Source organism: Polistes canadensis, unplaced genomic scaffold, assembly GCF_001313835.1.
Source record: "Polistes canadensis isolate GaletaPanama2010 unplaced genomic scaffold, ASM131383v1 scaffold_192, whole genome shotgun sequence".
Lineage (NCBI taxonomy): Eukaryota > Metazoa > Arthropoda > Insecta > Hymenoptera > Vespidae > Polistes > Polistes canadensis.
The window spans coordinates 238,765-252,086 of NW_014569739.1; the positions used below are offsets into that span (position 1 = coordinate 238,765).

Here is a 13,322-nt window from a genome sequence, read left to right on the forward strand (position 1 = left end):
AAATATCACGTTTATGTGCCAATTACGAAATTATTTTTATTACGTTTAAAACACAATTTCTTTTCTTACCTTACCAACAAGCATACATATTTATTTGTAATATGCATTTAATAGATAATCTCGTATTAATGATAACAATCTGTTAATATTTGTTTCCAACAAACATTAAAGATCTTATTGAACGAATGTTTAAACAACGTACCGGCCGCTGAATTTATTGAAAATATTTTCTCAGCGGCTACCAATGAGACAAAGAGAATGCAATAAACATGACGTTACACGTTTTCAAATAATCCACGAAAAAAAGAAAAAAATTCTCCATTTGTAATAGCAAATAACATTATAACACTTTCACCAGAGATGTAACACATTATTTTCCAAGATCTTCTTTTTTTCGTTATTGTAACTACCATTTGTAAGAACAAAATTTGCTATAAGTGTGACGATCTTAGTCTTCTTTGCATGCATGTAAATAATGAATGCACTTCACTAAAATATCACTCCGTTCGTTTACGCAAATAATTTGGTAGGAAGGAAGATAGCATGAAAGAAAAAGATAGAAATAGTCTTTGGTATTTAGGATACTTATAGTGTACTTTCAAATTGAGTTCGTTAATTTGTTCGATTACGAGTCATAGAATCGAATTTACGAAAGGCACTGTTTTGTTTTTCTTTCTTTTCACAAAATCTTGTTTAATTCACACAACTCCAGATTGTTTTAATTGAATAATAATTGGACGAACAAACGATCGATCAATGATGAACATATGAGATGTCATTTATTGACCGGGTTTTAATTACACGGACTGGCAGATTGACCACTCGATAATTGCATCATTATTGGTTGGACCGAGAGTACCGACGAGAGAACGGGTGAGCCGGTCGCATGCGGTCTCAAGTTATCCGGATGATGATGATGATGGTGATGATGGTGGTAAAGCGCGGAAGCGTAATACTGCTGTTGTTGATGGTGATGGTGATGATAGTGATGATGATGATGATGTGCTTGATAAGAGATACTTTGGTATCCACTCGGTATTGTTTCTCTGGCATTATTATTATTATTATTATTATTATTGCAGAGGCTATCGCAACTGGCATTACTACTACCGTTATTGCTGTCGTCGTTATTAATAGCATTGCTGTTACTACTAGTTGAGGTACCGTCATTGTTATGTCGATGATGCAATTGATTATGTAGCCGTTGATGATGATGATGATGATGATGACGAAGGGAAAGATCGTGGTAGTTTACATTGTTGTTGTTGTTGGTAATGTGATTATTGTTATTGTTGAAAAGAATGCTTGTGCAATGAGGTGAATCAAGTAAAGAAAAATTATTGGTTGACGTGCCATTTGATAAAATATCCTGGACAGTATGAGGACTTGGCCACTGAAGAATACCAGCTGTTGCTGCAGCTGCCGCTACCGCCATCGTTGCTGTCGTAGTCGTCGTCGTCGTTGTCGTCGCTGCAGTTGTTGTTACTATTGTTGATAGTGTTGTCAACGTTGCGGTTGTAGCTGCTATTGCTTGGATCTCACCGCTGTTGTATATCAAGGACGCTGACGATGACGTGGACAGCTTGACCGCCGTTGACGTACCAACTGGAAACGCAGCGGTACCAAATTGGTAGGAGGTTCGTTTCGTATATGAATAGGCCGCGCTTCTATCAGGACGGAAGAAAGAGATGAGACTGTTGCCTGACATCCCGTGAGCTCACTGCTAGAACTGAATGTATACTACAGGTTTGCGATGGACGCATGTCGTTTCAATCATTCGCTCACGTCCTAAATCTTCTTACAATATCATTTTCTTTCGTTTTCAAATATTTTTCAAAACCCAACCGTAGAGATATTATTCTATATTACATTTATATCACACTAATTAATGAAACGTCGAGAAAGTGCATTTCTAATTCGCGTAAATCTTTATTTAAGTATCAACCAAGTAAGAGCTCTTATTTAATATTGATAAATCGACTAGATGGGTACTTACTTACTTACGAAATTATTAATATCTCTACTTTCCTATGTAATTAATCACTGGCGTTTGGATCAGACTGATTTGCTAACTACTTAGTTAGTCAAATACCCACTCGATCAAGTGGTTAATAAGAGCTCGGAATATAGGTACTTCAGACGATAATGGAGACTTTGGTGTATAAAAAAAGAAAAGAAAAGAAAAGAACAATATTTAGCGAATTGTGGTAATATACCAACCTTGATGGTGATGATGATGATGATGGGTTGGCGAGGGTGTAGCGTGATACGGTGCTGGTGGATACGGAACAGGACAAAGTGCGGCACCAGCGGCAGCCGCAGCGGCCGCATAAAGATGATGATGATGATGGGCCGGATGATGTGGATGATGATGCATCGTCGTGGTAGCACCAACTTTGTTGCGTAATATCCTCGATATGCTTGAAACCGATGGCACGTTATATTTGTCGCAGACACCGTCGGACAATAAACGGTCTCTTATTTCCCAAGCAAATATACCAGGGTCCTTAAGTTTTAGTTGCTTTATATATTGCACGACTTTCGGTGTGGTGACACGTGGCTTGCTACCACCGATCGCACCAGGCAATATACTTCCGGTTTCGTGGTAACGTGCAAGGATTTTACTGACGCATCCATGACTGACACGTAACTGTCGTGAAATGTCGCACGGCCTGATCCCCAATTGTGCTAACTCGACTATTCTCAAACGTACTGCGTTTGGTAATGGTCTACCGTTCACAAACACCCCACCCAATTGGTTCACCTCGCCATATTGCTGTTGCTGTTGTTGTTGTTGCTGTTGTTGTTGCTGTTGTTGATGAGGGTGATGATGTTGGTGCTGATGTTGATGTTGGTGTTGGTGTTGATGCTGCTGTTGTTGTTGCTGTTGAGTGCCGATCTCACCAGCGCTGCTTTCTGTCAATGAATTAGGAGAAACAGTTTATTATATATTTTTCTTGTGTGTGAATATCGATATAAGTATTTTTTTTATTTAAAGTATACGCAAATATTATATATCTCTATATGTAACATATATATATAAGTAAGATAGATGATATTTCTTCGATAGGCTTTTTAAGTTTCATTCAAAAAGAGAAAATAATGAATGCTTCTTGTTCGTTAAACGATATATACACTCATTTCCTTCACACTTATCAACGGTTCTATTCATGAGGAGAGCCGACTTTAATGTCGATTTCTTTCGATTGTCTCGATAACTAAGCGAATTCATTTCTAGAAAGAAAATTCAACGACGCATCAACGAACTCGGTTTAAAGGATGGTCGTCGTTTTTTTGCTTTACATTAAAAAACTAATCGTGTCCTGAAAGTGATTAATCATTTGTCGGTTACTACTCAAAGGAAAATCAAATTTAAATACAAAAAAAAACTAACTGCCCTAGAATAAATCAAAAGTCATTTCTAAAAAAAAAAAAGAAAAAAAAAAGAAAAGAAAATGAAATTCTTCTTTTTTCTTATCCTAAAAAATTGTCGATGATTATCGGAAATAAATCGATAAAGTGTCCGATTTCGTTTCTAATCCTTCCCCTAGTTTTTTGTCATCATTTTAATCTTATTCGTTTAGTTATCAAAACGTGTTACGAGATCGATAAGATAGAACAATAAATTACCGAGATAATGGTATAGTTATTTACATTCTTATCGTGACCATTATACCTTCTACCATGATTACTCGTTTTAATGAGATGCAGATGTAGAACGTTTGGCAATGAGGTAACTGAGGACTGTAAGAGACTCGCGTTAGTCCGTATCATCTTACCGTAAAGCTTAATTAGCAAACGGTTACCCCCACGGACCAGGGAATCGTCCCTACTTGCATTCCAAATCCACCGAAAATTCTATTTCTCCTGATTAACCGAACGCATGGCGATCTGTCGAGCATAAGAACGACAGGAAGCTCTATCTTTAAACCAGAAAATCTACACTGTTTCTCTTTCTCTTTTTCTCTTGTTAGACACACGTTCCAATTACGTCGAAAACAAGTGACACATGTTCTCCCGATTTTCCACATAAGTATCCTCTATTCACGTTTAACATACGAATTTATAATTTTAACATAAGGAGACCCGTTCCAATGGCGCCTCAAATTTAACTCCATTTGTAAATTCATTCCTTAAATTTCACGAATTTGCTCATTCCATTAATAAAACTTTAATTAACACATTCTCAGTTCTATAGAATTGTTTTCTTTTTAATTAATTAGAAAATTATAAAAATATTATTTTATTTTGTTAATAAACGTCGATAAACCGATCGAAAGAGAATGGTTAATATGTGTATATTTTATGTAGACATTTATTGCTATATTTAGGTCTATTTTACGTTCATTTGCTTTTACTGTTGACTGTCATATTTATTATTCTTCTCATATGTAGATACTTAAATATAAGTATCTATATACCTAAATATATAAATATATACACTTGTTCCAAAGACAAATGTTTTTTTTCTTTAAATCTTTTTTTCAATTTTATCAAAACCCCGTGATTTGATTGTTGTTTCATATTTCGAACTATTAGAACATTTGTTAAAATCAAATCAAATAAATATGTTTTTCCTTTAAATATCAGGAAATCTAAGGCGACTTTTGGGTAAACTCTCGAAGAGGATACGATAAATAAGAAAAGGTCGACGTAAAGGGAACCCTTTTGGGTGCCTCCTCTTATTCCTGGAAGAAGAGTTTCGTCGGAGGATGGAGCTCTCGAAGTTGCCGAGGGTCAGAGGGTAGGGTTGAGTAGAGTTCAGGGTAGAAGAGGGGAACTATAGGGGGTTATGGGGAGAAATGGTGGAATGGGAGGTATATGGAGTAGGTTGAGAAGACCGTTTTTGCGCGTCAACTGCATCGTCATTTTTTTCTACCATCTCTTTTGGCTCTCGTTTTTAATGACGATCCTGAATCTCCGTAAAGCAACTCACGGTACATTAAACGCGCTGAGTGATTCCCCTCTACCGTCGGGATGCTGTGTTACTGGACCGTATTCCTCTCTTTCTCTCTTTCTCTCTCTCTCTTTTTTTTTTATTTATTTATTTATTTTCTTATTTCTTCTTCTGTAAGAAGACCATACCGATTATTTTAATGGTGATTCGCACAATTTTCTAAATGTTCATATTATTATTTTGAATTTTATTATTTATTAGATTTATAAAATAAAAAGTCTTGAAATTTATGATTATTTTCGACAGTATTTTCTAATTTTTACAATTAGTCATTTTTGAATTTTATAAATATTGTATTGAAATTATTCGTGATCTGATGTTTGTTTTTTCAATGAGACTACGATCGTTATCCGTGATCTTCATTACTATATTGTTTTATATTTTATCTAATTGTGGCTCTTACTTCTTCTTTATCTTTCTCTACTTCTTACCATAAAATTAAATTTTATATTACTTTATCTATAGCTGAGATTTTCTTCTAGAATTGAATGTTTTCTACAATTTTCTTACAGATTAATCTATTTATCATTACCCTGACCTTCTGGGCGCTATAATTTCTTTGATTTGAACTTTTTTCCTTTTACACATATTCTCTCATATCCATTTACTCTCGTTTCTCCAACTTCATTTCATATATTATTGTATATAAATTATTTTAAATATGAAAGTGCTTTAAAGTAAAATAAAATAAAATAAAATAAAAGAGGGGGGAGAGAGAAAGAGAAAAAAAGAAAATAATTAAAAAACGTGACGTATTGTCGTTAAAAGCCGTCTCGCATCTCTTCCTTCTTCATCTCGATATGCGTTTACTCACACATTTAGAAGAGTTAAGTCGTGGCCTTCTTAAGTCAAACATACGTGTATTACACGAGTGTAAAATGACTACACGCGTCGGAGCCTTTGAGCACGACCATTCATCACAGCTCGCCAGAAAAAGTCTAATAATATTACGCGATCGTCTGTGTTCATGTGTATGTGTGTATGCGAGAATGTTTGTTCGCGTATGTATACGCGTGAAAGTGTGCGTATTTGTTAGTATAGTGCAGCGTTACGATGAGACGATTTCTACCCCCGTGAAAAGGCACATACACACACCTACATGCACATTTACGTTAAAATAGTAAATGTTTGTGCATATTCGTACGAAATAAGTCTAACTCGGGCTTCCATAGAACGCATTCGCATGATGCGCTCACTCGATCTTCTACAACGAATTTGTTCAGGTACATCCGTTATCTCTAACATAGTTTATCGGCTTTGAATTTTACCTTTGTATAACGAAAATCATTAAATGGTCTGCTTGATATAATTTATATTTTTGTGATATATTATAATATGAAATATGTGTGATATATATATATATATATGAAATTTAACTGTTAGAGAGAAAAGATTTATACATTAAAAAAAATACTACTACATAGTATAGTATATTTTATTTAGATACATTAATTAAATATATTTTTCTTATTGAAAATTCCAACATTATGTCTTGGTCAATCGCACATATTTTATAAATAATTAAAATACATAATATGTATGATAATAATTAATTTGTAAATTATTTTAGAATTTTATTTAAAATAAATATTATAGTATTTAATTGTGTAAAAGATAAAGTTTGTAGTCTGCAATAATCAATGTTAAATAATATAAAAATTAATTTCAAGAGTAAAAGTAAAATAAAAAGAGAGGGTAAGCATAGGCATAGGTAAAAAAAATGAAAATACGAAGGGTGTAGGAGAAATGGGCGTGCACGATCTCGCGTGATGGATGTCAGTGTCACCCGTTGAACATATGTCCCCGCTTATATGGATGCCCAAAACGCGGCCGGTGTTTGTCTACCATCTAACTCGCTAATTATCGGAGCCCTGTTTGCCCCTTTGTCGGTATATTACTTAGCTTTTATAGAAAACGAATTTTTGATTTCGTTTTCACATGCTCGGTCATTCATTCGCATGTGTCTGTGATTATTAGTTCGTCTTCTCTTAATTTCGTTAAAAATTGTTTTCTTTCATTTTCACATGGAAACGTAGCTTTAATCAATTTGTTTCTTATACTGATTAGAAAAATCAAGATTGTAGGCGTTTTTTGTCAGATGAAAAATACGAAACTTGGTGATAAATATAAAAGTCTTTATTCGCGTGTAGTATTGGCATACTTCGAAGGTGTCATATTCGGGCGCCAATTCATTTATCGTTTGTGTTTGGGAGAGTTCAAAATAACACTCGTCACGTCTCGTCGTGTAAAATTTATTATTATGGAAGAAAGCATGTTTTAGGGGGGGGCTAAACAAATTATTGCTTTTTTTACTTGTGACATAAAACATATTTTGATTGATGATACTAACGACATTATTTTTTATGTACCAGATATATTATTTATAATGAAAATTATATGAAGAGAATAATAATTTTTATGAACAGAAAAATTTGTTCTTACATTTAATAAGATAAGAAAAAAACACAGAAAAATGTAGTTTTAACCAAAAGTACTTATAAGTATCGACTATATTTAAGAGAAAGACTTTTATTTATTCCTTCCTCCTTTCTATTTTCTATCTTCGTTCTCCCGTTTCTATAACCCTCCCTGCGCCTACCTAAAATATATCCGTGCAAAATATATCCCGCTTATACACGTTGAATTGGTGTATGGGTGTGCACGTGTGTTTGTAGCAGAGCTCGCATCTGGGATACGCGATGACAGTGGTACCGAAATATATTCGATAGAGGAACAAAAAACTTTTCATGCCCTCAAACTTATTTATTCCTTTTTCCTCTGCAGTCAAAGTGGGAGCGTGCGTTTCACGTTTCGGTAAAGAATCTTTGCGGTTCGATCCGCGGTTAGAGTTTGCTTTATGGCGACGTCAACGAATGTTCCCTCCTCCCTGCCTACGTCTAATTTTCAGTCAGATAATTTCTAACCTTATGTGATTTATATTTTCTCACAATTTATAACAAATTTATTGCACCCATCTGTGTTATGCGCGTGTAATTATTTTATTTATAAGATTTATACTTTTTTTTTATATTTTATACAAATTTTACACCCATAAAAGCTAAACCTAATAAATTGATATCATATATTATCCCCATTCCTTACCTTACCCCATATATTCCGCTAGTTTCCATTTATTTTTTGATATCAGGATTATTAGGTAAATGAAAATTGTTTTCTAACACAAAGACACGTCTATCGTTTCTTGAGTAATCTTATTATTACTCTATAATAAATCTTTAGAATGCAACATTAAGCAGCTCGTTCTGTTGTGGCAAGTGGCCAATCGTTGTCTACTTGCGAGATGTCACGAGAAGTCACGAGACGTCTATGCAAAATTTCATTAGTAATTCTAGCAATAACAGGCGTTAGCAATAACAGGCACATCGATGATTGAACGAGGGAGTCTTTTGACGAATGACACGATGATAGTTTTGTACGTCGCATTTAATAGGACGTGGGAAGTACGGATAATTAATAAATTCCAAGGGTTGTCTTATTCATTTGTTATTTCTCATCGCGATTATCCGAACAATTTGTTTTCTGACTTTTTGTAATGGAACACGTAAATACTTTGTACTTGTAATTAATAATTACAAGACAAATAATAAGAAAGGAATATATAGTTTAAACGACTCATTAATATGATTTATAAAGAAAATTAAAAGAAATATTATAAGAAATATTTGGACTAAATCATAATATCTAAAGTAGTGTGTAAACATATTTAACAGTAGCAGTAAAGAAGGAAACAGTCAGCCGAACAGATTCCAAAGGTAAAACCTGAGAATTCTTCGGGAGCCAACAGAAATATTTGCGGAGTCCTCTGTCAACGGGATTTCGACCATAGTCTGGTCGCATTTTAAAAGCTACATTCTTTGTTTAACCAAAACAAATATTACTAATTGAACGTTAATAAATCTGTAAACGTGTCCTAGCTCTACTACGGAAAGGACTCCTCCTTGGAAAATACACCTGGATTTTTATCTATTTAGCCCCTTTACGTTAAATTAGGAAATATTTTTCTCAAATGGTAGAACAAAACTTAAACCATAGTAAAATAACTATAAAAAGGTAACAAACAAACAAAAATAAATATCGAATTGTTTTCTATCTATTATCGATTTTTTTGTTGCAAATGTTTTAAAATCAAATATAACAATATACATAGAAAGGGAAAGAGAAAGAGAAAGAGAAAAAGTTTAATTTCTTATCAATGAAAGGCACGAATAGATAAATAGGTGAATGAACGACTAGAATATAGAAGTTAAGTATGTGATAAATTCAAAGGTGACGATAACGCATAATAATAATAATAATAATAAATTATTAAATAATAGAGTGTGTATATAAAACTTCGAATGAGAGATTTTTCTCTCTCTTAATTAGAATTTCACAGAATTTCAGAATTTGTCTTAGATAAATATCATTCTAAATGAAAATCCCTTTGGAATATTCAAATCCTCTATCTTGACCGTACATTTCCAATATATCAGACTACATATCGAGGTCTTGAACTATAGTCGCGACTGCACGTACATATGTGAATGTATTGGTGTCAATGACTTCGAAGATTCTTAACGTCACTGAAGAAAAAGCGGAGCCCGATAATGATAATATTTTTAAAACGTTACTCTCGATTCAATGTATGTAAGAATTAAATAAATGTAATACTCTGTACGAATTATTTACAGTAGCGCGTTACGACTTCATGGGGCCCTGAGGAAATTTTAATTTTGGGGATTCCACGTTTAGTGTGTAATTTTTTTCTGTCCAGTTCAGATTTTCTTTTTTATTTTTACACTACAAATATGAGTTTATAAAATATTGATTTGAAGATTGTGACCTTTATTTGATGGGGGCCCTAGAAAATTATTTTTTTTGCCCATAGAATAACGTGTCACTGATTATTTAAAAGAAATCGTTAATTACAAATCAATAATAGGAACTTTATATCGTAGGTATTAATGATTTATTAAAATAAGGCAAAATAAGATTGCATAATGGATTCATTATTATAATAATATTGTTAATCTTTTATTAATAGAATGATGAGTAATGTTATATATATATATATATATATAAAATCTCTCTATCTCTTCCTTTTCCTCTCTTTCTGTTTAATTAAATTACACATTACAGTGAAAGTATCTAAAATGTTTGATTTAATATATATCATAAAGACTTTCCTTGATGTAGGTAATACATATGTACATAATTATGTTCCGCAATAACGCTTAATTATTAAAGAACGATTCTCTGGTTCACTAACTACTCGTATTCGTTCTCGTTCAACGACGACCGATGAGCTTAAAAAAGACTGAAATCATGCGATAAGGACTTGACAGGGCATCCGGGACCCACAAGGTCAGAGGTTGTCAGAGAAATGAGTACAGCAGGCGTATTTTCTATGAATGGACCAAATCTCATTCTCACGTATCTCTATCTGCAGTATGTATTATCGTTATCAACAAATATATACGCAAGTTTCTATATTGTATCTAATGTCCCAATTTGCCTAAGGAAAAACTGAACGTCATTATAATGACAATAATTAGATAAACAGTAATGACAATATCTGGAATTAATTTTATTTATTTAACGGGTAAATCTGATTGATTATTTGTATATTTTGATTTTTAAATATAAATAGGTATAAATAGATATATTTATATTTGTAACTATTATCGTACACTAGGATTTTCTTTGTGCGAAAATATGAAATGCACGAGGAGCACAATGATACAAAAAAAAAAAGAATGCAACACAAATGAGCTATACTTTTTCTCACACATTTATATTATAATCTATTAAACGATATGTCAGAATGGTGCCAAATCGAGTCATAACATTGTGCTGTCGCATTACTTTTAGATTCTAAAGAAAATAGGTCGAACTTAATTGAAATGCGCCCCTTTTCTTTCTTACTTTTGATTATTTCCATTCGTTTCTCTTTCTCCAATGCAATTTATGAGGAAATCCATTTAAAAAATGTCCCAAAATATTTGTAACACTCTCTCATTGATTTTAGAAAGAGTACGGAAGAAAAAAATAATTGCATCGACATCCAACGAGGGTGAAAAATCAAATAAATGAACATATAGAAGTAATCTGATTCTTTCTCAACAGAAATTTGTTCTCTTCGTTATTTCCCATAAAACTTTACGGGAAGTCTATAAAAAAAAAATATATATATATAAAATGAAAGAGATTTTTCGAGGAGTCAGGAAAAAAATGTAATAATTAAGTTCAGTCTACGAACTCTATTTAAATGTCAGAGAAGAAAATCTATTTTCATTTTGAAGATCTCGGAAAGGTAATAAATTTGGAATTAATGTTTCGACGAAAGTCTTACAAAAGGTAACATGACACTCATCTCCTCCTCCTCCTCTTTCTCCTCTTCTTAACGAGTGCAATGATCCGTTCGATCATGTTTTCAATGTTTCTCGCACGATCTTTAACGTTACCGAAAAGTTTAATAAATCTAAATTAAATTAAATAAACAAACACGAAAATAATAAAATCGAATTATAGACAAATAATATTATCAATTATAATTTCAATTTATTATTCAATGAGGTATAACAAATTAATAAAAGTTACAATATTTATCATATATTCTCATCGAAAGTAAGTATCAATCAAATAATTTCTATGATATTCAACCAATTTATAAAGATATCCTGTTAGTTTATGAAACATATAAAACAACCGACGACATTTAGATTCTCATTGTCTCGCGTATTTTGAAACGAGATTATCGCGATATTCTCCCTCGTATATTTTAGACGTATGTATATTTTTAAAATAGACATATTTATGTACGATATCAATAGATAAATACGTAATATCATTTATCGTCGCCATATATCTCATTATATTACAAAACAGACAAAAATGCATGATTAAATAAAAAACAGAAAATATTAGATCGCCCTAACAGTTTTTGAAGTTATACTTCTTTTTCTTTTTCATATTGTTAGTAAATTTTACACGAACAATACTGACTATAATTGTAAGTTAAATATAAAAAAAAGTTAATTAAAACAGAAGAGATATAAGTTCATATTTTTTTTTTAAGTAAGAAACTCATAGCACAACCTAAAATATATATAATATTGAAATGATCAAAAATCGATGAAAAATTAATATCGATTATAATAAGCTCACCTAGGACGATCGGATCCATCGATACGCGCAAGAGGGAAAACCAGGTTTGCGTCCGTCGGCTACATAAAATATTCAAAGATCAATCGATCTATTGATCCACGCTCTCTCTTTTTCTCTCTTCCCCTCTCTCTCTCTCTTTTTCTATTAATTATAATATTTTCTTTTATTTTTGGAAATAAAAAGGTTTGTGTCAAGAAATAGTCGTATCATCCACGTTTGAAACCGTTTGCGGGAAAGTACACATATGATGAAAAGAGACACCCACACAATCAATTAACGAAAACGCACACGCGACTTTCCGGCACTCTAACACCTATTTACTACTTAACTTATATTACTTATTTATAAGTTAAAATTTTCGCGCGCGTATGCGTGGCGTAATGCAACCCTAACGCAACGCGTGGCGCAACTTGAAATGGCGCAATGCCGGCCACGCACTGAGAAACAACACTTTTACGTTTTCTTTTATATAAAGTTTCGTTTCTTTTTCTCAATTGTATGAATACATTTTTGTTATTAACATGTATGTATGAATTACGAAGATTACAAAATTAATAAATATGCATAGGCGTGTTAATGTGTATATAAGTATTTACTGTATGTTTACGTACGTGTACAAGAAAGAGAGGGAGAAAGAAAAAGATAGAGAAGAGAGAGAGAAAGAGAGACAGACAGATAGAGAGAGAAAAAGAGAGAAAGAAAGAGAGAGAGAGAGAAAGAGATAGATAAACCAAATAGAAAATAATGGACCGCAAAGCAATGATGCGCGGCTTGGCCTTCACAGCCTCGCACTGACTGCCCCGACAGATTTACCAGAGCAGAAATAAGAAATCTTCTCTCTTGACTCTCTCTGCTTTTGCCGCTTATGTTAGTCGTGGGGAAGGCAGGCCGAGCACGCCGATACGGCCCCCGCCAAATTATTTTCTCTCACTCTCTCTCTCTTTCTCATCATACAACTTACATATATTCAGATGCATATGTGTCTCTCTCATCCTATCGAGGATACGCGTTCGTGATGCGCGCTTCGTCAAGCGTGCGATATGCTTAACCGTGAAGGTCCCGCGAGAGAGTAGAGTGGCCACGCTTAAGGGGCGTGGCCAAACTCGCCACGCTCGCCGAACTCGCACGGACCATTGGCGAGTGCAGTGCGCCGTGAGCGCGTTTGGTTGACGCCTATTCATTGTTCATTCCTACCCTA

General features: G+C 33.4%; 1 protein-coding gene across 1 annotated transcript; it reads right to left on the bottom strand.

Moving 5' to 3' along the window:
- Positions 1 to 495: 495 nt before the first annotated feature.
- LOC106789580 (probable serine/threonine-protein kinase DDB_G0282963) lies at positions 496 to 12,895 on the bottom strand. Its single transcript, XM_014753920.1, has 4 exons — positions 12,875 to 12,895; positions 12,125 to 12,183; positions 2,221 to 2,916; positions 496 to 1,701 (listed from the first exon to the last, which is right to left on the bottom strand). The coding sequence occupies exons 2-4, from the start codon at positions 12,141 to 12,143 to the stop codon at positions 794 to 796; spliced, it is 1,623 nt and encodes a 540-aa protein (XP_014609406.1). The 5' UTR covers positions 12,144 to 12,183; positions 12,875 to 12,895; the 3' UTR covers positions 496 to 793.
- Between the last annotated feature and the right edge of the window lie 427 nt (positions 12,896 to 13,322).

Coding starts and splice junctions, on each gene's coding strand:
- LOC106789580 (XM_014753920.1), bottom strand. Junction 1,702..2,220: donor TCATCATCATCACCATCAAG/GTTGGTATATTA, acceptor ACGGGATGTCAG/GCAACAGTCTCATCTCTTTC.